Below are 26,908 nucleotides of genomic sequence, written 5' to 3' on the forward strand. Positions count from 1 at the left end.
ATTTCACTCCAAATTCAATTCAAACAGAATTCTTAAGCATAACACTATAATACTTCGATGTACAGCAATGAACATTTAATAAAAACAAAGGTGCAATTGCAGCAGCAACTTATTTACTACATACGCTCTTTAAAGCATTCAGACATCCTACTGAATTACTAATATAACACTGAGCTTAGCAGTTCAAATCTGTTATTCTTTGTATAAAAAAAAAATCTAAGCTTAGCAGAAAAAATTGAAATATCATTTTCATGCATCGTTTGAATTGTCACCTGGGCTTTTGTCTCAAGAACTGAGAAAGAATACCAACGTGTTAATTGAGACAAGCAGTATGTAATCCACAGGATGTCTTTAGCATATGTTTCTTTCCAAGGGCTGACAAGAGTTTTCTTGGATTTTTCAGCACTAGAGTCTCACGTTTCCATTTTCAAGCTAAAAAAATAGGAACAAAAATCTTATACATTTACATAAATACGTATATTCCCAGCAGTATATTCCCGTAGGAATCTGACAACATTAAATCAGTTTTGAGACCTCAAAAAATAAAATGGGAGTATGCTAACATCGGTATCAAAGTGTTGATAATCCCATCTTTAAAGCTGTATTTATCTTCATAATTCAAAAGGCCCAGAAAAATAAATCCAATCAGAACCTAGCTTCATGATGGAACATTCTTACTGATGGAGAATGAGCTAGTGGATGTAACAAGGCAAAGCTCAATACTCAAAGCTATCATAATTTAAAATTAGACATAATTATCCTTAACAAAACCAGGCACTGTGGAAAGGGGCTTTGGAACAGCTGCTCCTCTTCAATTTAAATGCTCATTTGTTTTACATTGACCTAGAAATCAGTATCCTCCTAACCAAAAGCCAATTAGATAATAGTCTCTCTTTCAAGCTGGTAGAATACTGATTTTTTTAATGTCTTTGGCAGAGAAAAGAAAAGAAATAAACTGCAGATGATGCCACAAGTATGCTCTGTTAGAATATGCACAACCAAAACATGCGTGCTCCCTCCCATCTTTCTGAAAGGTCAGACCAACAGTCCAGGACAGACACCCAGCATCTCTTCGTGCCAACCTGCCAGGGCAGCCCCACCTGGGGACAGGCATGGAGCGCTGCAGCGGCAGCACGGGGCAAGATCTTCACTTTGCTGGAGCACCATCCCACCACTCCTGCCACAGTAACAGTAACGCGCCAAGCTGACGACAAGGAAGCACTGCAAGAAGCGTTTCAAAGGTGTCCTTGCAGTCCTGCCCAGGGGCAGGTCACTAACATCAATGCTTGTGGAACCAGAAGGATGTCAGATGCTTTCAGCACTGCAATATCTGAACAAGTGGCTTCTCAAGACACCAGGCTCCTACAGACTCGGTTTGTCTTTTTGTCATCTCGCCCTCACAGAGGCAAGGTCAGCTCTGCTATTTCACCTCCACCCAACTGGACACAGCACCTCCTCGTGCTGATCGAGAGCGTCAGCCAGTGCGCCCAAGCCACAATAAACAACCGTCTCTCTCTCAGGGAATGTGAGGGGGTGTCTCCCACTCGGTTCCAATTCTTATAAAATTGCAACTACAATTATTTTTGACATTTCTTCTTCTTTTCAAGCCTGGCCAGCGGCTTGGAAGTTACCAGGAGAGAAGTAACAATTGCAGAAGCTTTGATTCCCTATCGCCGCTCATGTTTCTGGCAATCACGATCATTTACACCGTTACTTTCAATTTTAGTTAAAGCCAATGCCAAAAATACATATTCATCCACAGATCTGTTCCAGCTCTAAAGAGACAAAATGATGATGAGTGCCAGTTTGATTAAACACAAATACAAAGCCACAAGATTTCTTGGTCTTCTGAGTCATGGCAGCATCCCTGGAAAAAATTCTTTCCATGAAAGTGGAGCCTCTTCTAAAAGCATCAACAAAAGAAGCTTCTCAGAAGACTGGCATCATATTGAATCTGACAGGATCCAGAAATAAACTAATTAATGCAAGAAACTACATTAGAAAACAGAGAAGTCAACTCTACCAAAACACTAAGTCTTCATAGAAGAAACAAACGCTGGCAATCAACAGTGGCAATCCACAGTCCCGTGGTGGAAAATAATTTTGCTAATGCAAAAGGCGGATGGTTTAATATTGAAAGGAGCCTTCCAAAATTGTCAAAGTTGTGAAGTAAATAAGCCTGCATTGACAAAATGATCTCACAGAAGAACACGAGTCTGTACAGTCAAGGTGGAATTCAAGGGAGGGAGAAGCTCTCTGCGGAATAGGTAATAAAGCTGAATAATCCCGTCTCCTAAGATTTCCTTCTGAAGTCACTGAAGTAGAAAGCAACTAAATGGAAGTGTGAGCTGCAGGACACAACACAAACAAGACAACAGCAGCACGATTCTAAATATACCTCAACATTATCAGACAACAGCATTAGCGGTTTAGTGTGGCAGTTTTCTCTCTGTCCCATGCTCCCAAATTTCCCACACCAGCAGTCTCCTTTGCTTCTCAGTTCTGACTTCAAAGCTTCTTTTGCAACAGGAAGCAGAGGGGGGAAACAAAAAAAAAAAGCCCCTTCCTGCCCACTGAAACAAGAGTTGAGGAGTGAGCAGATTATCCAGGAGGTTTCAGAGCAGCTAGGATGATGGCAGTTTCAGGCAAAATAATTATTTTAATGCTGTATCAGTTTTCCAATTAAAGAAAAGTAGAAGTAATATCAGTTGGTGAGATTTTTATGGAAAAAAATGAGGTTGCAAATAAATCACTGTAATTTCTGAGAAGAGTTCTGAGGTGCTTTTGGATGGGGGAGGTGGGGGTTGGGTCGTTTAAATTACAACCTCTGCTGATAAAGTAAACACATAGACATCAGAGGTAAAAACCTTACCTGCAAACTACATTTCTGAATAAAATAAAATAAAATAAACTTCCTCTGGTTAAGAACCTGCCAGTCAACTGAATTTTTAAAAGCAGCTGTCAGAAGAAGAATCACTACCAAAAATTCGACCATTCTGTGTCAATAGAACAGTCACGCCCATAACATTATTCAGCATCATAATTGCTGACCTAGAAATAAATACAAAACCACTGATGACAAACATACTGTAAGAGCAGAGTACAAGCAGTGAGGTCAGCACCGCCGGGGTTATCCGAATGACTTGGTAAGGCTGCTCTGTTCAAATATTGTGTTCGTGGAACCAAAGGGTAAATTACACTCAAGGGAATCTGGATTCAGGCAACTATGGCATTAAGAGAACCTCTGCAATTCTGTAACTGCACAGATCTCTCCTGGATCCCTTTTTTTAAAATAAAGGTACCACATTTGCCAGTTTCCAGTCTTCAGCTACTGAAACCATTTTAAGCAATACAGCACAAATAGCAGTTCACAGATTTCATCCTTAAATTATTTTAAAGCTGTGTCATTATGTCCTTTTACTCTCTGAATAACAACCTCCTTTATTCTGTTTTTACCCAGTCTGCTTTCATTTTACTTAGTCTTAAATCTTATTCGGGAGTAGGAGAGGAGAACACTGCATTTTTCTGCCTTGAAGAAGAGTCCCTTAACTCAGTAAAGATCCAGATCTCTTCGCTAATGTTCCTCACTTTTCAACAAGCTTTCTCTTTCTAAATCAGTTCATCTTTTTGAAACTGAAAGCAACTCGAGCACGTTTTTGACTATTTTTAGCTCTGCCTGCATATATTTCAGTTTCAGCCTTTGTGGTAGCGTTTTGACTTATATTTTGAACCAGAACTGAGAGCTGCTAAGGACAAAAGTAACGTTACCTCTCCTCCTGTGGGCTCTTTGCTAGAGCTTGATCTGTCCTATGAAAAGACCATGAATGGGTAAAGTCTGCTCTCGTTGTGCCCCAGCACGGCCTGTGTCCAGTTGACACAGAAACATGTGAAGTCTCCCACAAACATTTCCTTCGACAGTGTCCGATCTGCCTCGGCACGCTGGGGTCAGCATCACCTGTCCTTGTCACCGAGCGGGTAATACAGGTCCCAGATTACTGCTGCTTACTAAGATCCAAGTTTCAGTGCTCAGAAGGCCTGTGCTGCTCCCTGATGCTTTGTCTTTTTCAAATGGTGGTGGGGAAGGGAAGTCTTAGAACTTGTGGCACCACCCAGCCACGGCCCCAACCTCTTGAATCTTTCCCTCCTACTTTGAGGACACCATATCGGGGCACAAAACTGCACATAAATGACACAGCCGGTCCTCAGCACAGCCGTGTCTGCATTTGAGCATTTTATGGGATCAAAGTAATAACCTGTAAAACACGTAGCAGAAAATGTAATAATTATACTTAAGGGTAGTGAACTTTATTACAGAATTTCCACTACTCTGATCTGAGGGATTCTACCCAGAACTGAAGTTTGTAACAAAAAGGATAAGCTCAATTACGTAGCTTAGGTGAAATTGGGAGTTAAATCAACTTTGTCCATTTTCCTTAACAGAAAATGGAGTTTAACCAACCTTTCACTGCTTGCTCCAGAATGGGAACTTGTGATTACCTATACTTTTGAACTCCCAAACTACTGGAGAAGTTTCCCAACATGCAAGGAAAAATGGAACTAAAGATTGGTAATTGTTGTCCACGACTATTTTCAGATGGAGATTTCATACAGCACAGGCAAAGCTTGATGGTAAAAGCTGTGTTAATAATGGGACAAAAAAGAAATCAGATAGCAGAAATCAGATAGCAGATGGAAGGACATGCATCATTAATCTACTTCGTTGAAGAATCTGGGTACCACGACATCTTATTACTATAAATTACTACAATTTATAGTAAGCCAAGGGGAAGAGCAGGAGTTTAGTTTTTGCTTATGGAAAAATAGAGCAATTCAGCAATTAGAATGGTAAGGGATATCTACGACATCACTGCAGAGCCAGGCTCAAAGGCCAAGCACCCCTCCAGTTGAATGGGTTTTAATCTATTCTTGACACTTTCCCAGGGAAGTTGATACCACAGATTTGTCTGACAATAATCCAAATGGAACAGGGTCCCACAAGCTTCTCAGTATCTGTCATTTATACAAAGACATGCTGCCATTTTCTTTTAAAATATAATACCTATATAACTCATTTTTAAATAACTCTTAGCTTTAAAAAAAATTATTCCATATAATTTATTAGAGTGCTCTCTTGGAATCAGGTTAGTACACAAATCAACTAGTTTGTTTGTACATATTACCTGATATTCATACATGTTCATACTAGCCATAAGAAAGTCTGACTTTCTTTCTAAGCTATGTCTGGTATAATTCAACTATTTCTTAGTCAGCAACATTTTAAACACAGTATGTACATTACATTGAGAAAATAAACATGTCATCAGGCAAGTAATCACACGGAAAATAAAAAGATATCATTATCAAATACACCACTTTAAACAGCTGCCTATTTAATCAGGACTGATACTGATGCCTGATCGATGTAATTTGACAATGCTGACATCGTACTTCTCTCAATTCAGACAGTTCTGTGTGTTACTAATTGGTCCTCTTTTCTTGCAAAAAACCTCATCAATTTATCTTGCCAAATTTACCTAATTATTTCATTAGCAAATTTTCTTAAGATTTAAGAAGTCTTTGATAGGAAACACATACATGTGTTTTAAATTTGTGACACTCTACATTTTACTTTCCTTTGAAAAAAGTTACGTGGTAAGTGAACTAAGGCAAGACAACAAAAACTTACCTAAAAGCAAACAAAGAGTTATCAATACACTTAATAATACCCACAAACTGGATTTTACACTATGTACTGAGCTAAGTCAAATTGCTTGTGGACTAAAAGTCCAGTCATTCAGCAAGCAGATACTGCAGAAATAAAGTTTTTATCGGAACTACTAACCATACAGTAAGAAAGAGATCAAATCTGGAGCAAAAGTACAGTAAAACTCTACGACATGACACAACTCTAGAGCTTTCACACTAAGATTCCCAGAGCAGTGGTCCATAGCCCAAAGAACGTGCAGTGGAGTGGGATTACGTTCGTCACAGCTGAAGTAAACCCACGCACAAAGCAGTCTGAGTTCACAACTTTTCTGGCTATCTCAAAAAATAGGAACTAGTTTTCACTGCGGGGTGGTGGTTTGGGTTTTGTGGTTTTTTCCCTATTTTCTGGGGGTATGGGAAGCTACAAAGAAACACAAACACTTCTGAGAGACCACGGGAGAGCTTGGGCACATCAGACCAGGCAGGAGGGATCTCAGGAGAGATCTGACTGAGGCTAGAGCCAGCCCCGTGCACAGAGCTGCAAACGGGCAGCCAAGGGTAGCAACGCTGATGAAATACCCGCAGTAACCAACATCCTGACCTTTGTCTTCAGCCCTCGGATTCTTGACACTGTGATAAACACGCCAGGTATTTTCCATCGCAACAGCTCATCCATTAAATTAGTTCAGTTACCACTATTTAGAGAATTCAAGATGCAAATCTGCCCTTAGTACCTCTGCAGGCTTAATTTGAAACAAACAGGTAACCAAGTATCTAACTAGAAGTCTCTGTGTGAAAAATTTAGTGTCGGCAGTGTAACTTTGTGTGAACAAGTCACACAGCAGCATTATCGATATTAAAGGTATGCAAGTACTTAATTCTAATTTTGAGTGAAGACAAATACAGAAATCATGTTAGACCTGAAGTTTCATGTTTTAGTGAAACTCCAGAGAATTTTGATTCCAAGTTTCACATAATCATCTGTTTTCACGGACAAATTATGAAGCCTGGTATAGGAGTTCATCTTATAAGTACTTTTACTGTCACCATACCATATGACTACATCAAAATAACGAGGTTTGAACATTTGTATCTTCAATTAGAGCTTTGTGGCTTCAAGCACTTAAAGAACAAATGCTGCCATTAACCTAGACCTTACCCCGCAAATATTCACCAAATACATTAACAAAGTTACGGAATCATGAGGTCATTGTGAAAATACAAGTCCCAGTGGATTCCATCACAAAGCAAAATCTTGAGGATTTTAATAGGATATTATTTAAGGTATAAAATTAAAATCTCTTCTTAAGTTATCTCAACAGCTCATTTAATTTATCAGGCTCAAAAATATTTTAAAGGTTATTTTAGGTTAATTACATTTCACATCCTTTTCTGACAGATCTGAAACCCTGGACATCTTTCCATCCTCTGTTACAAACATCTGTCGCTTGCCAATAACTTAAAGTTCACATTGACACACATTTTTGCATATTCACACTGTAGTCTCAACATGACAGCGTTTTATATCCATAATGTACACAGAATCTTTTTTCTTTTTTTCTGAAATGAAAACTTGGTCATTGCAACAAACAACAAAAGCAAGAAGCACCTCAGCCAGCTGGTCCACACTATTTACTAACAAAACAGCTCAGGCACCTGTGCTTGTTTTGAACACCTAAGGCACCCTCTCGGGATAATTTTGCACTACATAGCCTTAGTTGGCCACAACTGCTTTTTTTAATTAAAAAAAAAAACTAATCAATCCAAAATGCCACATTACAAGAATTCTCCTCATCTACTTGTATAATAAACAAAGCTTTGAAAAAGAACAGCTTGGCCATTATTTATCCTAGTTTCTATTCACAAAGGGAAGAACTACAGGTATTGACTCTAAATCAAGCTCGCTAGAGTAATGGGTTATTCTGCCTCCATACCTCACGCTCTCACTGCACAAGGACGCTGCAGTTCCCACCACGGAAGGGTTTAAACTCGTTTCCTGCAGAAATGCACAGGTTAGCAATACTAACACAGCAAAGGCAGGTAAGAGATCAAGGTATTCGCTGGCTTTTGAACAACTGACTTGAAATATCTTTAACACAATCAGAAATAAGAGAATGACAAAGGCACGATACATACAGCGACTACAGAAATAATTTATTTCACAACACTGCCCATTTGAGCTTTAAACACTTTCCAAGCATTAATAAATTCAGCTTTACAGAAAGCCTGTGAGGTATACTTTACTTCTACCGATGACCAAATGACTTAACCTCTCCATATCTTAGTTTATCAAAGTTCAGACATCAGGATTGTTGCATAAATCTCAGGCTTTAGCGCTGTGTATCACTTACACAGCTACACTTATCTCTGCCAAGGGATTTCACCTCTCTCTCTCAAGTAATCTCCAGGTAATAAGGATTTTAGGTTAACTCCTGGGGAAGATTGTGAGCTGCAGCTGTTCGGAGGTGACGCACATAAACCATCATATTCCCATCTCCCTCCAAGGGGTAAAATAAGCAATCACTGTGTCTCTGGAGCTGAAACTGTTTGGGTGGCTGGAAGGACACACTGCATGGCTTGGATAAACCAAAATGATATGGTATAGGGACATACACCAAAGGAAAAGCAGCAGTCAAACATGACGATCATGCTACTAATTTCTAGAGCATCTCCAAAGCCTTTGCTTAGTCGAAGAGTGATGGGGAATTTTTATAGATGTCCTAAAGCCCAAAGCAGTTTGCGTTACTGGAATAAAGTAGTCTGAAACTCAAGCAAACAAACTGCTTCATGTGTCAGGAATGATCCTCCTATTATCACATCCAGGTACCAGAAGTGTTACCAGACACAAAAGGCAATCATATTAAAATACTAAATGCAGACATCTCGCACTGCCTTTCTGTGGAAATACTTGCCCAAAGTCACCGAAATAAGAGAACCAAATTTTGACTATTTTAAATTAAAATCCAGAATTTTTACTGTCTACATCAGTATGGTGTTATAGAGAGGTCAATAAGAACAACACTCTTACGAAACAAAGCCTCACTCGGTGACAATGTGTGTTCCCAGTCTGAATAATTCTTTATATCTTATCTTACATTCCCCACATCTCTCCAAGTAAAAAAGCTGATTTTCTATGCACACTACAGCAGTTTCTCACTTTACACCTACAATAGTGCTGCTGTCAGGAACGGAACTGACTGCATGTGCCAAAAATCATTTCAACATATTCATAGACAAAAAAGTAACATGCAGCATCTGAAGATAATGAGAAGTGCAATCATTCAAACTGACAGTCTAGTGCCTAACAATTATCACAAGGCAAGTTTTATGAATTCATATTTCCTACGATGACAAGCCTTAGGTTACACAGAAGGGTGCTGAAATTTTCTTTCAAGTATGAAAATCTCCTTTGAGCCAATGAGTCCACTCCTAAACAGAATTCACTTAACTGAAGTGAGTAAAAAGATGCTGACTGTAGTTAAGTAGCATGCTGAAATTCCTTCAGAGCAAGATGCTATGTTTAAGTAACAGGTACTGTATATTAAATATAACTTTAGTGCAGAATTTGTTAGAATTATTTGCTATTCTTTAGAAACATATTATGCACATGTATTTAATAGTGAAAAACCTATCAAGACAATCAGTTTGGAATGCCCCTGTGAGGCATGTGTCCTGAGTCTAACACAAAAGCACACAGAACTAGAGGGTATGCATTTTAGTTTTCCTCCCAGAGATACGTTAAAGCTGTGACATCAGTGTGAGTCTCTTCACACACTCTAAATACTTGCCCAATGCCAATGCCCAGAATACTTAAGTATGTTCAGAGAAGATCTTCTGCAGTTTGCTTACAATATCATCTACTTCTTTGCTAAGGCTTATTCTCCACTGTTCTGCATTAAAAGATCCTAAGTCATTGTTCTTGGTTTCCAGTTTTATCATTCAGCTCATGCAGATACACACAACCCTTTGTCTACAACTTGCTCCCTTTCTCTTCTTCAAATCCAGTCCCTTCAAATAATTGCAAGCCTGGACACTGCTTTAGTTCTTCCAGCAACGCTCATCATCTATCTGCGGCCCTATAGCCACACCTTCCACAACTGATAACATATCTGAACTCTCACCCATAGACTATATAGCATAAAGAAATGCAAATTTCTAATTAGCATGCATGAACTTAAACATCATGTGGTCTCAATTTGCAAATCCACTTACTTCCCATCTCAAGCTACTGCAGCTAAAACTATTTTAAAATGCAGTTTCCATTATTTCATACAGTAATAAGATTCACTCATTCATACAACTATAGTTTCTCTTATCTCCTGCTTTTCTAATAATATAAAAATAGTATATTCTACTTGTACAGTCAAGTACTGAAAGTTCTTTACTCCATAAAACAATTTACGGTCTTCATCAGCTGTAACATTAATGATTATTCTTACACAAAATTATTTCCAGCTGTACTCAGCAACACTTAAATAGTCAACACGCTACCACCTCAAATACAAACTAAAGTAAGCTTCTCTATGACAAAACATTTTGGGAAAAGAGGGGCTACATGTTTCAGAACAGACAAACATACGTGAAGTTTCCTCATCAAATTCAAATGCCTACTTGTGTAATTAGTACCCAGGCAATCAGCAGGAGATAGCTCTATGCACAGCCTGCATTCACAATTTATCCCACAACCAGTACTGTATTTTTCAATAAAAAGACAGAGAAAGGTGGAGAGTGCGGTGGAAGTTCTGCTATTGAGCTTTGCAAACTAATGTTTAATTTGCTTGGCAGGTACCTGCTCGTCACTTACAAACTCCTTTCCTTCCAAGACCTCACCACTGTGAGATAAACAACCACGACCCAGATACCTGCACAAAGCAGAGATCCTAAATAATAAACAGTAAATCCACTAAAGCACTAGGGACTAATGAGGAGACCCAGAGATAGAATTTTCTTTTATAACTAGGAGGGGTTTGAAGCAGAGTACAAAGCAGCTTGAACTTTTAGTTCCACTGTGTTTCATCAAGCCTTCTAAATTATTCATTTCTGCACTGAACTGGCAAACAACACAGAATTAATGTCTCCTTTAGCTACAGAATACAGGAAAGCACTTCTAGCTCTTCTTTAGGTTTGTCCTATAGCCATGGTATCATTGTGTGTTGAAAACGCAATTCACTATGCCGAGACCTCCAGTACTCCAGCACCACCTAGCAGGCCATAGACCAAAACGCAATTAGGCAACACAGCTTATGACCTAAAAACTGCAAAACACTAATGAGTCACAGAACTAGCTCCAAATAATCTATTTTTTTAAAAAAAAATACATGTATTATTTTATTCATCACTATTCCAACCATCACCTCTGTGTTACAAGAAAAAGAATGTTGCAAACCATGGTGTAGCATTGAAAGAAGCAGTTAATTCATACTCCAGTTAAAAAAAAAAAAGGCCAGGTTATTAGGAAGTGTTTACTGTGGAACACGCTCCTAGAAATAACATGCCTGTGCTGTAAAATCGCTAACATTTACCAGGATCTCTAAAAAAAACGTTTTAGAAAACCATACCTGCATCTTGAACTCTGTGTTCCTGCCAGAGGCCCAACAGCAGATGGCAGAGCAGCACCACCACCGCCTCGGCAGCCTCTGGCAAAACCAGCACTCGGGTTTAGCGTCCACATGAATTTCAAGGGACAAACCCACATCTAAGCGCTCTTCCTGGCAGCCAGGCATGATAGATTTGTATGTCCTTTTGTAACGAAAGCAACCCGCTCAGGGGAAACAGACTATTACGGGAAGTTTATATATTAGGTACAATTGATTCTATTCCCAATCTACCTAAAATGAAACAAAAAAGCAAAGGAGTAAAAATTTAGAAAATAAATGCCAAATAATCTCTCCTCCATCTAAAAAACATACCTCAGCTTTAGAAAATAAATGCTAAATATTCTCTCCTCCATCTAAAAAGCACACCTCAACTTGGACGCCGAAGATAACGTGCCACAGGGTGAGGTCAGCCCCAGTCACCAGGTTTCCAACAGCGGCTTCCTTGCCAAGCCAAGGGCCCAGCATCGCAAGGACGACCCTTTTCCCCATTCCGCTGGTATTGCCTAACCCGCACGGCTTCGGGAGCTAAACCTTCCAAATAAATCAGGCTGAACGCGCAGCAGCACCGGCTGGAAGTTCTTCAGCTTGTTGGTAATTTCAAGTCTTTGTATCTGAGCCTTTCTATCCTCCAGATCATTACTCAAAATCCGAGAAGCGCTTTTTTTCTTTTTAACCACTTCTAGAACAAGATCAGGGAGAGGTGAACTATCTGGCATTCTGTACAACAGCAAAGAAATCACAATTGTCTCGTTTTGGTTTAACTAATACCTTACAAAGTAAATGTAAAACCGTAAGTCATGTGAAATTATTCTCTGAAGAGGAGACTGACCCTACAAGGAAATCTTTGCAAGTCTGGCATCAGAGGATTAACAGAGCACCAACTGCTTAGTCAGCAGGCGTCATCTGTGAAGATGAAAAAATGGCTCTGCCCATGCACCATGCAGTACAGAATACAAGAAAGTTTACACTAAAGAGAGAACTGCAACCACCCAGCTAGAATCCTCAACCTCATTTTCCAAAATTATGTTCAGTTTTTCAGTTCAAGGACCACAGTGAGTTTCAGCTCAGTACTGGAAACACTTTAGAAAACTGAAGCTTGTGAGTCCTTAAAAAATAAATAAATATTCAAAAATAAAGGTTCAAAATCTCTTTCACAAAAGCATCTAATTTTCCGCTGACAGGCCTCAAACGTTTACCCATCACCACAGTTGGCAGGAGCATGCACGCTTTCTTATTCTTGGAACATCTCAAACTTTTCCGGGCATTAGCTTGTGAGCAATGCATGTAAGATGTCCTAATTAATGGGTAGCACACACTGTGCTGGAGATAGTGCTTAAGATGCTCTCTGTGGGGGGTGAGGGGGTGGGACACACACCAAGAATCCCACATCTCTCCACAAATGTAAATACATATTCAGCATTAGTGCAGTGCTCCAGCTGAGCAACCTGTCCTTAGCACCAAACATGAGGGGAAAATCATCCCTTATCTGCCCAAAAATGCTCCAGCCTTGGAATATCACCACCTCAGAGCACTGCTTCTGGTAATCCATTTCATTCACATGGAGTTTTGTCAAAATAAGTATTTGCAAGAAAGACACTCCCAATCTACCTCCTTTACAACAATCACAGTCTCTTTTTCCTCTGGAAAATTAACAAACCCTGATGCTTTCTTCAGAAGAGGGTGCATCCATATTCCTAATCATTCTCATCAGCTGCCTTCAACATGTAAACCAAGTTCTAATGCTTTTTATGACAAGGTGCCTGCAGATAAAAGAACTCCCAAACTAAGTCAATAAGAGATTTTCCGCATTATTATCCTTCTGGCCCTTATACACACACTTTATATACAATCCCTGTTCCCACAGTTTTTACTGTATTTGGGTCCTGAGAGCAGAAAACATCACTGAGATGCCCACAATGGTGCTTTATTGTCTTGTTTCTCTGATTGCTTCCTTGACTCTCTTAGGGATTTAAGTCTTAAATAGGACGCTCCCCATCGGAATTCAATCTACTAGGATCAGAGCCATCCGTCTTAAGAGTAGATGATCAACTGAAGGTCATCCTCTGAAATCCTCACATATATTTAGCAGGCTCACAGATCAGATCAACATCTATCACGCCACGATAACAGCAGTCAGCGTTCAGGCTGCCCTGGCTTCTTTCTCAAGTCAAGGATATAGTGACAACTGCTATGCAGACGCATTAATCCAGGCTATCATGTGTGTACGAGCTGAACGATCCTGTCTAACAATAAATTGTGCTTATGTAGTTTAGCATGCTAGAATTTGATGTATTACCAGTTCTTGAGTTGTTGCTGATAAGTAGCCTAGCTATCAGTCTTGCTTCAGAAGCTGCGAACTAATTTCTAGATTTGCTATCGTTAATCTACCTTTTTTGCTTTGCAAATACTTCCAAGGTGGAAAAGAATGCAATTTAAGCACAGCAAACAATCTGTAGGATTAGTGGTGGTTAGAAAGTAAAAAGAACATCAGCAAAGCAATTTAGCAAAGGAAAATCCACTGATACCTACCGTGCCAAAAAGAAGGGGCAGAAACAATGCACATAGCTTGGAGTATTCTGGCTTTCCCCCACCACACTCCCACTTCTCTCTAGCCATTGTATTATAACAAATAATAAAGAATTAAATGCCCTAGCAGTCAAGGCTGGCATATTAAAATGACACTCTGCATTACTGAACCTACTCATCTCTTAATAGAGCTATTCTTCAAAGGAGATTAATTATACTGGCAAGAGACCTTTTGCTATTCTAATTTGTGAAACGTATTTCAATACCACAAGCATATTAAAACAGCTGCAAACATGTAACTAGCTCCAAGATCCCAGGACTCACTGCATGTAATTAGGTGTTCGTCTTGTGACCAGCTCTTCAGTCATTGCTTTAGAAGCCCACTTCATATAAAAAGTCTTCATTTCTAGGCTTAATTAAGTGCAACTGTAATTAACATACAGCCCACAATAGAGCATACAAAGATAGGCAAGTGACCGTATACTTCAGTACCTAACACCCCACAGAGGGACAAATACTGGATTTATAGCTGAATTTCTCTGCTTTAATTATTAAGCAGAGAATTTAAAATTATCTCAAAGTTATTGCCATTACATCTCATATAAGAACACTGGACAGCACAAATACTGCCATGACAAACGGAAAATACATCATATGAGGAACATGCAGAATTGTAACACGCAAACATGTCTGCAGCTTGTCGAATTGTACACAGCAACAAACTAGTATTCCAAATTAAATAGCTGAGAACTGATGCCTTGTTTTAAAGCACAGTTATTTTCATTAACTTAAGCTATGAAGCTTCAAGGCATTTGCCTGCTTTTAGAGAATAGGCCTGTATTTTAACATATTACTTTTTTTATTCTCCATCAGGTAAATACTTAAGACGCCGAGTTCACATGAGCATTTTTCCTTTCTGTTGATAGAGCCAAATTCTAACCTACCAAGAAAAGAAATGTAAGGCAAACACCGAACCAGCACCAAACTGAGACACAATACAATGAAATCAAATTAGAAGAATATTTATAGAGCAGCGCATGTGAAAATGCTAAGACTACAAAACTTCATTGTGAAATCAAAATTAGTGGTAAAACAAATGCACAGCACTCTGAACTTCAAAGATTTAAGTTTCTTTTCATAGCCTGGTGGTGCCAAACTGTCTAGGATTCTAAAAAAAAAAAAATCTAAGGGCTAACAATCAAAGGGCTATATCTAAAGTATACCCTATTACTTAAGGGGTCGTTGCTTTCAAACAGTCTTAAAATGTAAAATACATTTATCCAGTCACTTGTAAGTCTATAAAATAGTGTGCACCAAAATTCCCTTGTTTGAGTAAAACTTGCCTTGTTTGAGGGCAAGTCTATGGAAGTTTGGAAAAAAAAAGCTTCTAGTTTTGCTTTTACTCTACTATTTAGCAACAATTTCTGCTGCATATGTGACTGCTCACAAATATCGGTCTTTTCCTACTCTTAGAATTTTCTTCTGCTTGCGCTTCGGTGATTTTAGATATTTAGAGGTAATAAAGAACATCTACAGACAAAACAGATGTTCCAGTCACTTCTAAGTCTATAAAATAGTGTGCACCAAAATTTCCTTGTTTGAGTAAAACTTGTTATACGGGCAAGTCTATGGAAGTTTGGCAAAAAAAAGCTTCTAGCTTTGCTTTTAGTCTACTATTTAGCAACAATTTCTGCTGCATATGTGACTGCTCACAAATATCGGTCTTTTCCTACTCTTAGAATTTTCTTCTGCTTGCGCTTCGGTGATTTTAGATATTTAGAGGTAATAAAGAACATCTACAGACAAAACAGATGTTCCTTTTGGTTTGCAATTCAGTCTTGACTACAGACATCTGAGTTTCCCACACACACAGAATACTCTCTTCTTAGAAAATGCAACTTTAACAGATGCAACGTTCACTTTACCAAAACCTTTTGACAGAAACCACACAGAAGAGCAGATGTCAGTTCCAGCTCTTCTATTCCTTGGACAGTTATCCCTTTCAGCTTCATCCCCCCAGCTATCCTCTAGGGAAATAGGCCGAGGTAGCTCCTCAGAAAGCTGTTTCCCAATTAAATATCTTTTAAATGGTCAAGTTCCCATGCTCACACCTCCTTAGACTTTCAGTGATATTTTCCGTCAGATATTGGGCAGCTTAAGCAGCATTGAGAAGAAGTATTCCCAAAAAGAAATTAATCTTTAAAGACACATTTTTTTTCCTGCTTTTTGTCAAAAGCAGCCTGAACATATTCTCTTCGTGATTCGGCCTCTAGCCTAAAAAGGAACAAAATGCTGCATTCACTGAGCAGGGGCAGGGAAAGCAAGGTAAAAACTAAAGCACAAGATCACACCACTTTTTATTTATAGCCTAAAATCATCAGGAGTATTCCCAGACTCACTCACCAAACCAGCAGTAAGTGAAGGAGCAGATTGTCCCAGAGACTGGTTTCTCATGCGGACCAGGTTTGAGGTATCTCCAGGTGGCTGCCATGCTGTCTGTCCCACTCCACTGTGGACACTATTTGATAAGGGAAGTAGCTGTTTTCCTTTAAAAACAAAACCAAAATACTTTCAGCTTGTTTTTTAAATAGGTCTGCAAGTTCAAAATAGGATACTGAAAACACGTATCGCATGAGAACAAGTGTTTAATAAAAAAAAAAGAAAAAAGGCAATTTAAAGGTTTTGGTAGGTTAGAACTTGTAAGAGCACACTACCTGCGAATTCATTATGTTCGATAAGTATTCTTAAAAATCTAGTTTACATTATGAGGTAATAAATCCAAATCTTGTAGAAATAGACTTCTATCACTTTATACTTTTCTATACTTCACACAGTTTAAAAAGGAAACAATATTTGCTGCCAATTAAACAATTTATTGCCCTATAGAGGGGCAATGTTATTGTTATGAAATCTCTCAAGTATAATTTTTAGAATTCTAATGAAAACACATTCATAATTGCAAAATACTACCTCTTCTAAATAGCTTAGCCATCTAGACATCTTCACTTTCTCCTGCAGATTTCATGCAGCTGTGATCAGCACGGTGTACATTTAAAAATTGCTTTGCTTTGAACTATGGATGAATATTTTCTCTCTAAAAAAATTCACCCTTCAGCAATATCATATTATCTTAAAAGCAAAACATTCTCTAGCTTTCCCAAGACTCCTTTGTATCTCACGGATTGGTGCAGACGCTAAGCTCCCATGCTACACACACAAACAGTGGGAAAAGCGGTTCCTATCTCAGCAAGTTCACACCATTGTACTTCACTGCAGGAAATACAGCAATCATTTAAAAGAATCTGCTCAATACATTTTTTTCTTCTAGTCAATATAACACTTCTTTTTGAAAGATGTCAAGCAGTAAATTTCCACAAAAAGAAAGAACTAGAGTCAAAGTAGGTCATATTTTGACTCCATCAAGCCTGACAGTTCCCTTTCATGTACAATGTCATTCGCAGGGGGGAAAAAAAAAAAAAAAAAAAAAAAGAAAGAGAGAAAGATAGTCTTATGGTTAAAAATACGTAAATGAAAAAGTCTGGGTTCCATTATTAGCTTCTAGATGACTTCCTCTGTAACTCTGGTCAGTCACCCTCTGCACTGCAGGTTCCCATCTGCAAAATGAGAGTGAGTAATACCTCTTTTCCTCAAAATTAGGACTGTGAGAATAAATTACACACACATACACACCCCCCTCCATGGTGTAGATAGTTGCATTCAACAGATTATTACATGCTCAGATACTAGAACAGGAATCACAGGGAACTGAGACAGAAAAATACATTTTTCTCAGAAACAGCAAGCTATTTTACAAAGTCAACTTCACCTTAGAATTAGGTGTGAAACTTTACATCCATTTCATAAAAGCAGCTGCAATATTTGAAAGACTGTTACGTAATGTGATCAGCCATGATGCAGAGGGGGCAAGGTCTTTTTTTTTTTTTGTTCTTTTTTTTTTTATAAACTTGTTTATGTTAATTTTCTGTGAAAGTTGTGAGCAACAGGCCAAGTATACATTAAAAGAATGAGTCAAAGTGTATGAGAGATGAGAAGGTTCCACTCTGGCTAGCAGAGACATATTAGCACCTTTTTTACAATCCCACTCAAGCTGCTTACAGCTGTGGATATGATTTTCATGGTTGGCTCATTTTCAAGATTATGTGGAAACAGAAGCCTCATCTGCAGAGATCTAAAACTACAGAAAAGTGCTCTGCTGTATTTCGCTCAGTAAAGCACTAACAAGGATATCCCCTAATAGCAATTCAAATCATGTAACTATCTAACAGTTCAAAATGCCAGTGCTTGAGAGCAAGAATAACGTTATTTAAATCTCCGTAAGACATGGTTATCAATATCTCCTTTTAGTTCCACAGAATCTGAATCCTGGAAGACAGGATTCCATCAAGAGTCAAATCTGCACGCACAATCTCATCTCTTTAAACTTATTTGCTTCTGTTGCAAAAACAAGGTGGAATTATTTTCAGGATGAAGTTTAAAGCTAAAGCCCTTCCCTGCTATGCCTCAAGTCCTACACACCTTTCAAACACCCACATCTAAAATATATATATCTAAACATCAACATTTTCTTTATCCAGTTGGATCAAACTGATCTTGTTGGGGCTCTTTTCCTTCCTGAATCAGGTATAGTAGATTGAAAAGTTATTAAGGTGAAGCAACAGGTTCTGGAGAACATTATCAGTTCAGAAGAGAAAATTTATAAGAATGTTATCTTCAAACAGAACAATTTTTACAAAAGAAACAGAACTTCCCCAGTTTTCCTGCTTCCTCCTATTTACTTTCCTTACTTCTACTCAAGACAAAAACAAAAAACCAAACTATAGCACTATCTTTGGATATAGTAATCGCCAATGGCCATGTAATTAATTAACTTCTGTTCTCCTCCAGCAATTAACCCATTTTAGAGAACAAATGTACAAGAGTGTAAAACAAAGAACGTTTCCGTTTTTTAGAAACAAGCCACTTATTACAAATCAAACATTAAGAAAAGGCCAAGCCAAAATAAAATGTGCGTACTTCACCATTTATTTAATTCTATTACACCTAGTACCTCAAACATTAAAATATTTATCTTCCCCTGATAACAAACACAGGGACCAGGACAGGATCTATTTTCACAATCATGTAAGTCAAGCCCATGCTTCGGCCAAAACAAGTGGTTTCACCCCCTTCCTCTTCTCCTCCCCACCTGAGAGTTTTCAGCCCTTCTTCTTCTTGCACAAACATGCAAATAGGCAAAAAGTCAGCCTAATTAGGCAGGAAACGGTCTGCAAGTTAACCCTACAGCACAACAGTGGTAATCAGAGAGATCAGCTATTTCATTCAGACCGGCCATGCACATCTGGATGTCCCAATGCCAGCAGCACAGACTTTGATGCCAGCTTTAAACTGTGAAATGATCCCCTAGCCCACATACAAAGTCTTTGAAGAACAAAACTACTGAGCTGGGTCCTCCATTTTTTGGCTAACAACTAGACTATGCTCACTCTATGATTCTACAGTTGACAAACTAATTTCTCTGACAGGGCTGAAGATTATGTTTGCAAGAAAAAAAACAAACTTTGTAAAAACTGAAAAAATAGCTAGTTACTAAGCAAGATTTTTACCTTGAATCAAATACCTACAGTGCTTCTGAAGACAAAAAAGAACCTAAACAATAATTTAAACCTAATATAAAAGTCAGCTTCCCATTAAGTAACAATATGGCAAAGCAGGCAAGCTTACAGTCAATGCTAACTTTAAAAGAGGTAAGAATGCATCACTGTGTTGCCTGAAGTTCCACCACTCCCCACTTACAACTTTGCACATTAAGCCTTCGCTTTTCACCGGGGGCAATATACAGAATTTCACTCCAAATCCAGTCTCTATTTTTCACTCTTCTTTACCTTTTTTTTTCTTTTTTTTGCATCTTTCTCTTACATAGAAGTTTATATGCCCTCCCAACAAAAAGCCACCTCTAGTTTTAAAAAAAAAAAAAAAAAAAAAGGATATTGGTAAGTTGTTTCATTACAAGTGTTATGCCAACAAGTAATACTGCATCTTCAATACTCATGACCTGTCATACGGTCTTTACAAAATCACCTACCTGACAAAGAACTTGCCAAACTGCCTCTTCGTAGCTTGCAGTCATCTTGACTTAGCTGACGATGTAGCTTGGTTTTGCCAGCAGATGAAAAGATGTCAGGATTGCTGAGCTTCCTGCACCGTAATGGAGTGGACTCTGTTATCATCTCCTGCAGAAAGAACAACAAGCACAAGTTTGTTAATTAGAGCTAAGTACCTGTTTTCTGAAACATACAATCTCCAAAGCATAAACAGGACTGTTTAAAAGAAAACCAAAACCAAACACACACACCCTCACCCCTGAAAAAGAAAAAAAGACACAAAAAACACTTAAATTGTAAATCCCTCCCCTCTTTTGTGCCTCGTATCTGCATGGAAAGCCCATCACAAGAACACTGTTGCTGTAAGGGATATCATTAATAATAGTCAGTAAAAGGCAATTACACTACAGCAACTATTTGCTCTTACAGAACGTAAGAAAAGAAGCTACTGAAAAATCAGGCTCAGCTTTGATTCAAGGTATTTCCTGCCAAAGCCGAGAGCGTTTTCTCTGAATTTCTTTAATATTTATTCCACTCAGTCTATGAGAAACATACCTATAAAGAAACTGTTGCAATGTCTAACTGCAACCCAAAACTCTTATTGTGAGTTACTGTAAGACCTTAAGTATAGCTAAATAATAATTAGGAGAGAGATCATCCTTTGTGTAATGCCTTTATTATTACTATAAACAAAATTAGACATGTATTTGTCAGAAACACTCCCACACATGCCAAATTCCCTTCACAGCACACAGCAAACTTTCAATCAAAATAGCAGCAGGTACAACAGCGGCGAGCACCACCACAGTGCTCTCCTCATGCATTTTGTTGTGCCGTAGGTGTCAGTCAAGCCCTCATTTCACACCCAAAGAAGAATTACGAGCACAGCTCTCATACATGGATGTGAAGATAATGTGACACTTTCTATTACAGCCTTTATAGACGAACTCGGTCAAGTTGCCCCTTCCCTGCAGTCGTGCAACACGTTCCACATGTCTTAATGGATTGCTCCCTTTTATTTCAAATGCCTCTCATTAGCTATACAGCACTTCAAGCCATGCTTATCCTCATAAAATCTCATCTGAGGCAGAAAATAAACTGAAAGGAACACTTTCCCTGCATGATACATCACTACATGGTTTAACCTAGTTTTAAATGATGTTTAAATCAAAATTTAATCTACCAGTAGTGGATTTTAATTAAAATGTGCAGATTTTAGTCAAAAGCTATTTTTGAAGCCATTAATTCCAATCTATCCAGTCCACAGTGTTATACCTCAAACTGTCAAATCCAAGCCATATCCTTACTTAGCTCCAAGTCACTCATTCTCAACCTTTCTTAGACCCCATCTCCTTTTAATCATGAAATCCTTTGGCACCTCATGATAGTAAATAGCTTTGTTTGAGGGACAGGAATGCTCTGCTCTGTATCTGCTGGGGCAGTACACCTTTCACAGGCTTAGAGGTACTGTGCTGATACAATTTCTTCCTCTGGTTATGGTTAGACGTTCAGTGGCCACACTGAATGTCTAAACCAGACCAAGAGAGAGGCCTGGGCAGCTTCCAGTAGGTCAGTTCCCTTATCCAGCTCATCACAAACCTGCAAACAGTTGTGTTGGCGCAAGAGTGAGGAGAGGCACCAAAACAAGTGACCTGGGGTTGAGAAAACTGCTTGAGCTGAAAACTGCTTTGATTTTGAAGCTCCTCATACCCATCTTGGAGCGAAGAACTTTACCTTTTCACCCGCCTCTGACCTTTTACACAAAGGTGCTGGAGACCTCCTTTTCCAGCAGCCTAGACATCTGGTTTTTCTGTCCTTTGGAGAGCTGAAAAGACATTTACCACACTTTCTCTTTGTACTTGGGAGTCAGCTAAGTAATTTTAAATTGCAACATTAGCAGCCCCACAGCACACCTCTGAAAGGTGCAGAGGCCAAGAGCCCTCCGGGTTAGAAGCAAATTAGTTCAAAATCTCATTTAGCCTGCCCTCTCAGCTCCTCATGCTTCAATTCCAACAGATGTCCCCAGCATCCCTCAATACCCAGCTACTTCCCTCAAACTAGTCATAGCTGTTGAAGGACAAGGTGCTACTGGCCACGGCCCTGCACAAGCCGCTGCCAGGACTGTCTTGCCCTCACCAGCACATTTAGGCTCCTTTAGTAGGGGAAGTCCAGCCTTCCCAGGCTGCTCTCCCACCACGTTCCGCCGAGTTCGGGCAGGGGAGGCTGCAGATCTGCAGAGGCTAGTGCCAGTAGAAATGGTACCCTGCCCACTCCTGCCCACAAACACCTGCACCCAAGGCAGAAACAGAGAATACGCTCCCTACCTAAACTGCGGCTTTGGGGCACCCGCTTTATGTCCTGTTCCTCTCACCCAACACAAATGCCAGAAAAGAGAATTTCGGGAAGCGGATGCAGGAAAGAGCATCAGGGAATGGGGATTTTCTCAGCTTTTTCTTTGCTGCTACTTCACCTTCACAAACATCTTGCACATGTTGATGATGGTTTAGTGTGACATCTTCTCCAGGAGACAGTCTTAGGCCATACTACATACAGAAAATTCTTTACAAGCCCTTTTTCTGTTAAACACGTCAAACACTTGGGCAATATTCAGAAGACGGAGCTGTTACATGTTTTGAAGAAAGGGACCCTGATCACACTCTGCAGGCTCAGTGTTAAACTCTCTTCTCAAATACTTAAAAGAATATTAAGTGCACTGAGACAGTCTATTATATTTCAAAAATGCAAAGTACCAACACAGGCAGTTTAAAAACAAAAAAAGCTATTCTTATATTGTGTCGGCAAAACAATGAAGAGGGAAGGTTTTAACTTGATAACAATGGGCTTGTCTTTCATAAAACTGTAATTTATTTCACTTATTCATCAAAACCCAGCTTTAATATTGCAGTTCACAGACAAACTACATGGAAATAGCAGTGGTTTATATTACTACTCAAACAAGAAAGGAAATAAAGCCTACAGTAAGAGAGTTCTCCTCGTCCTTGCCCCCAAACAAGACGCAAGACGCAAAAGGGACAGAAAAATCTTAGACAATATTCCAAATTAATGGATAAAGAAACTCCTTGCAGGGCAAAATTTTTCTTACATGCTTTCAAATCACTAATTCAGATTACCTGACCAAGCAATTAAGAATAGATTACATAGCACAGACTGCCACAATTTTAAAGACTCCACTTCCACTTCTGAAAAGAAAAAAAATCCTTGCAGCTTTAGAAAAGAAAGCATTAGGAAGCACACAACAGAAATACTTTGCTCACAGTGTGAGCCTCTCTCCATTAATTTACTTTCAAAGGTGACAGAAATAAAACTTCTCAATTTACTTTGGCCTTGCGGCTTTTGCCACAAGCTAAAAAACAGGCTCAAACAGCTGAATCCTGCAAAGCTTGGGGCTAAAGATAAAAGCATCACACAAACAATCTTGATTTGCTAGGCAAAGATTATTTCTGTTAGTCCCTTCAAAGGTATACAAAAGTCAGCTCACATAACTTGAAACAGCAGGCTATGAAGAATGGCAAAGGCTTTTCTTGAATAGTGAGGGGGCTCGGCATTTTCAGCTTGAACATGTACCACGCTTGCACAGAAAACAGGTAAAATAGTTGTGGTACTGGAAATACCTACAAGTCTGTTCCTCTCGCCTGAAATCTCACATAGAGGTTATCACAATCAGCAAGATGGAGAACCAGATTGCAACAAGAGCTGCAGACAAAAGACAAGAAACCAAATGTGCTTCCTGATATGTAAAATGATCCTAATATCCCACGCTAAAATCCTGACCTGCTAATTTCAGAATACAGCTACAAGCAACCTTCTCAGTCATCTTTTCCATTCCATTGCACCAGGGAAGTCTCCCAGGCAATTCAAGCAAGAAATAAACCAGCCACACACACCACTGCAATGATTTTCAGCAGCTTCTTTTTTCGTTGTTTCTTTAATGGTGCTGCAGGAGAGGAGCACAGCTCAGAGCCTTAATCTACAAATGGCACCTGAACACCACAAGTGTGGATGGATGACAAAGGACTTCCTGAAGCTGCCCGATGAAGTACCACCCAGCTACTGAGACCGACGTCTTAGCAACAGATGTTATGAAAAACACTTAAAATCTGTCTTTATGGCCTACATTTAAGATGTAACAGATCATACAAAGGAGCATTTCCTTACATCTGTGTTATAACTAATTCAAAAATACACACTTCCTAGTAATTTCTACAACAAGCAAAATTACTCAATTGTGACTAAAAAATATTTAAATTTGCAGGTCAAAACACATTAAACTGTTAGCTAGGGGACAGCAGAAAAATGTCTACACAGAAAGTTTTGTATGAACAGGTAACCCATAAACAAGAAAAAGGAGAATTTTAAATTTTTTAAGCCTAATGAGCTCAACAACCTAAGGCTGGAGTGAATTCTGGCAAAGCATTGGAAGGAAGAAACGAATGAAAATTTAAATGTAGTAAATTGGCAAAGAATACACTAATATTGTTCTGTTTTGTAAGGAAGACAACCGATGTGTAATGCAACTCAAGGATAACTTGAGGCTTTCTGAATGTTTTTTAGCAATAGTCAACATCAAAAGCTGCATTTTCTATTTCTCAGTACAGTGCTGTTTGTCCTTTAAAAGATAAAAGCCTGTTGCATCAGGATTGTGTGTACATATCTGAGAAGCATTCCTCTCAGCCTTTTCTCATCACTTTATATAATGTGTGTACATACTCTTAACAAAAGGTAAATCTGATCCTGTCATTAGGTCTTCTCTAATATACTTCAAAATACACTAAAAAAACAAATTTAAAGGCCTAGAGAACAGATTACAAACCTATATCTATCTATACAAGTAAAAATTAATACCATGGTATCACAGTGATTATGCTTTAGTGTTTAGCTCCTAAGTTTGCCTTAATGTTCTAGCCTGGATGTGACATATCGAGGGAAGAGGGCCAGCAGCTTACCAGAAAGCTGAGGTGAGCCCAAATGGGACCAAAAATGGTAGCCTGAATAAGAACTTGCAACTAAAACTCTTCTGAACTGTATCTGCTTAACTCATGTACTTGCCAGCAGCATCCTGAAAAATGTCAGAGACAGCAGAACCAAGGAAAATTACATCAAATCAACATAGTCTCATAGAGGCTATTATATACTGGTTTATTATACATCAATAAGAAATAAAAGCTTTACAGAATATATATCACATTATATAAAAGTGTCAGTATTTTAAAGACAGGAAAGAGTTTTACAATATTTTTCTCTGGAATAAATCCTGACATTACCACAAAGGTAAATACTTAAAATTAATTGAGTGTCAACAGTAAGTATTCAAAATGACTGGAAAGCTAAATATTATCACTACAGTCAAGCACTCAATAGTTATACAGGGTAACACAGGCACATTTAACATTCTGAATACCTACAGCTTCCTCGGTACATTCATCTGCCATTAAAACACACATTACAGAAAAGTTGGAAAATATTTAAAACGTTCTATTTCCTCAGTTAAAACAAACAAACGAGAAAAAAAATAATGGTTCCTCAAACATATAGTATCGTAAACCTACATTACAAGATACACTCTCCTTAGAACTCAAAGGCACATTTGATTACAACTAATGAATTAAAAGCTTTAATGTTGGTTCACCAGGGAAGTTCAAGTTGTTAACTTTCTTGCCAAGTGTTCCCAGCTGCAGGAACAAATTAAAAAGCTTGTTAAAAATCAAAAGTAAATATTTACAACTATGTACATTATCACCCTCTTTCTGAGGATCCTTGAGACGAAGAATCGTTTTACTCCTAATGGAATCACAGTCTAGAAGACAAGGCAATTTGTGATTAAATGACACCAGCTTGAATGTTTGGTCCTTATTTCAAAATACAAATAACACCACAACAGTTTACACAAGGTAAAGTATTTGATCCTACTTCAGAATCTCCCACCTGACAAAAGGGTAGTGTAATTCCTGAATTTCGCTTGAAAACGCCTAAAGCCAAAAGAATTTCATCTAGGGACGGAAGAGCAACAGAGCCTCTACCAAAGTCTGTATCAAACTTTACAGAAGCTCAAAGAAGCCACTGTCAAAACTCCACAACACGCTCACTAGTTAAGCTCACAACAAAACCTGTCTGAACAAAGACACGGCACAGTGAAGGCCACGTCATTCCTTTGTCACTGGTACTCTAACCTGAGTATTTCAAACATAAGAAGGTTGTGCACAGCAGGGAAATTAACTCCTGACTGTTTAAAAAAAATAAGAAGAACTCTATAATTCATCATTTGTACATCAGAATCCTGTCCACTGCAAGGATCAGAAGAATTACGAACAACAAAAAAAAATGCGATTCGTAATAAAATTTGGTGTTACAAGACATCAATAACACCATCTCTCTGAAGATTTTCTGCCATTAAACTGAGATGTGCCAAGCATGCGATGGGTCCCAACATCACTGACTGGGATTACTGCAAGTTCTCTTTAGCATCCCACGTGCTAGCAAACCCTCATTTATCTTTTACTTCCTTCTCTGTCACATTTTATACAGTCAATAGAGATGGATGTTTAGATTTGCTAAAGACCATAATCCACCATGTCAACAAACTTTTCTCCTTTGCCGGTTTCTTACAGATTTATTCAGATATTTACAAGGCAGAAAACACTGAATTTAACACGTTTTATTTACAATTATGCTGTAAGAATGACTAGAATGGGAACTGCTTAAGGGACCAGGCAAGCAGCAGAAACACAGCTGTATCTTAAGCTGTGCATGTAAAAAGAGCTACGATTTCACATTCGCCATAAAAAGGAGGGGAATTATCGGAACGTTCTGCAGGGTGCCTTGATTCCCTGCAGCACTGCTGCTAATTTATTTTTCTCCAACGAGTGAGCCGTCAGATCCCCAACTATATTAATTTTTGTTCACACTACAGACATTGTCTGACCGTTTCATTATCGGGGA

General features: G+C 38.7%; 1 protein-coding gene across 1 annotated transcript in view; it reads right to left on the minus strand.

Moving 5' to 3' along the window:
- Window positions 1–11,806: 11,806 nt before the first annotated feature.
- Window positions 11,807–26,908, minus strand: part of LOC104280604 (microtubule-associated serine/threonine-protein kinase 2-like) — a 16,243-nt gene continuing 1,141 nt past the window's right edge. Inside the window, exons 2-5 of the mRNA XM_009878302.1 lie at window positions 19,933–20,080; window positions 16,233–16,375; window positions 15,277–15,359; window positions 11,807–12,020 (exon numbers count right to left, since the gene is read on the minus strand). Of these exons, the coding sequence (XP_009876604.1) occupies window positions 11,807–12,020; window positions 15,277–15,359; window positions 16,233–16,375; window positions 19,933–20,080 (588 nt within the window). The remainder of the gene's footprint in view (window positions 12,021–15,276; window positions 15,360–16,232; window positions 16,376–19,932; window positions 20,081–26,908) is intronic.

This window comes from Apaloderma vittatum, unplaced genomic scaffold (assembly GCF_000703405.1).
Source record: "Apaloderma vittatum isolate BGI_N311 unplaced genomic scaffold, ASM70340v1 scaffold331, whole genome shotgun sequence".
Taxonomy (NCBI): Eukaryota; Metazoa; Chordata; class Aves; order Trogoniformes; family Trogonidae; genus Apaloderma; species Apaloderma vittatum.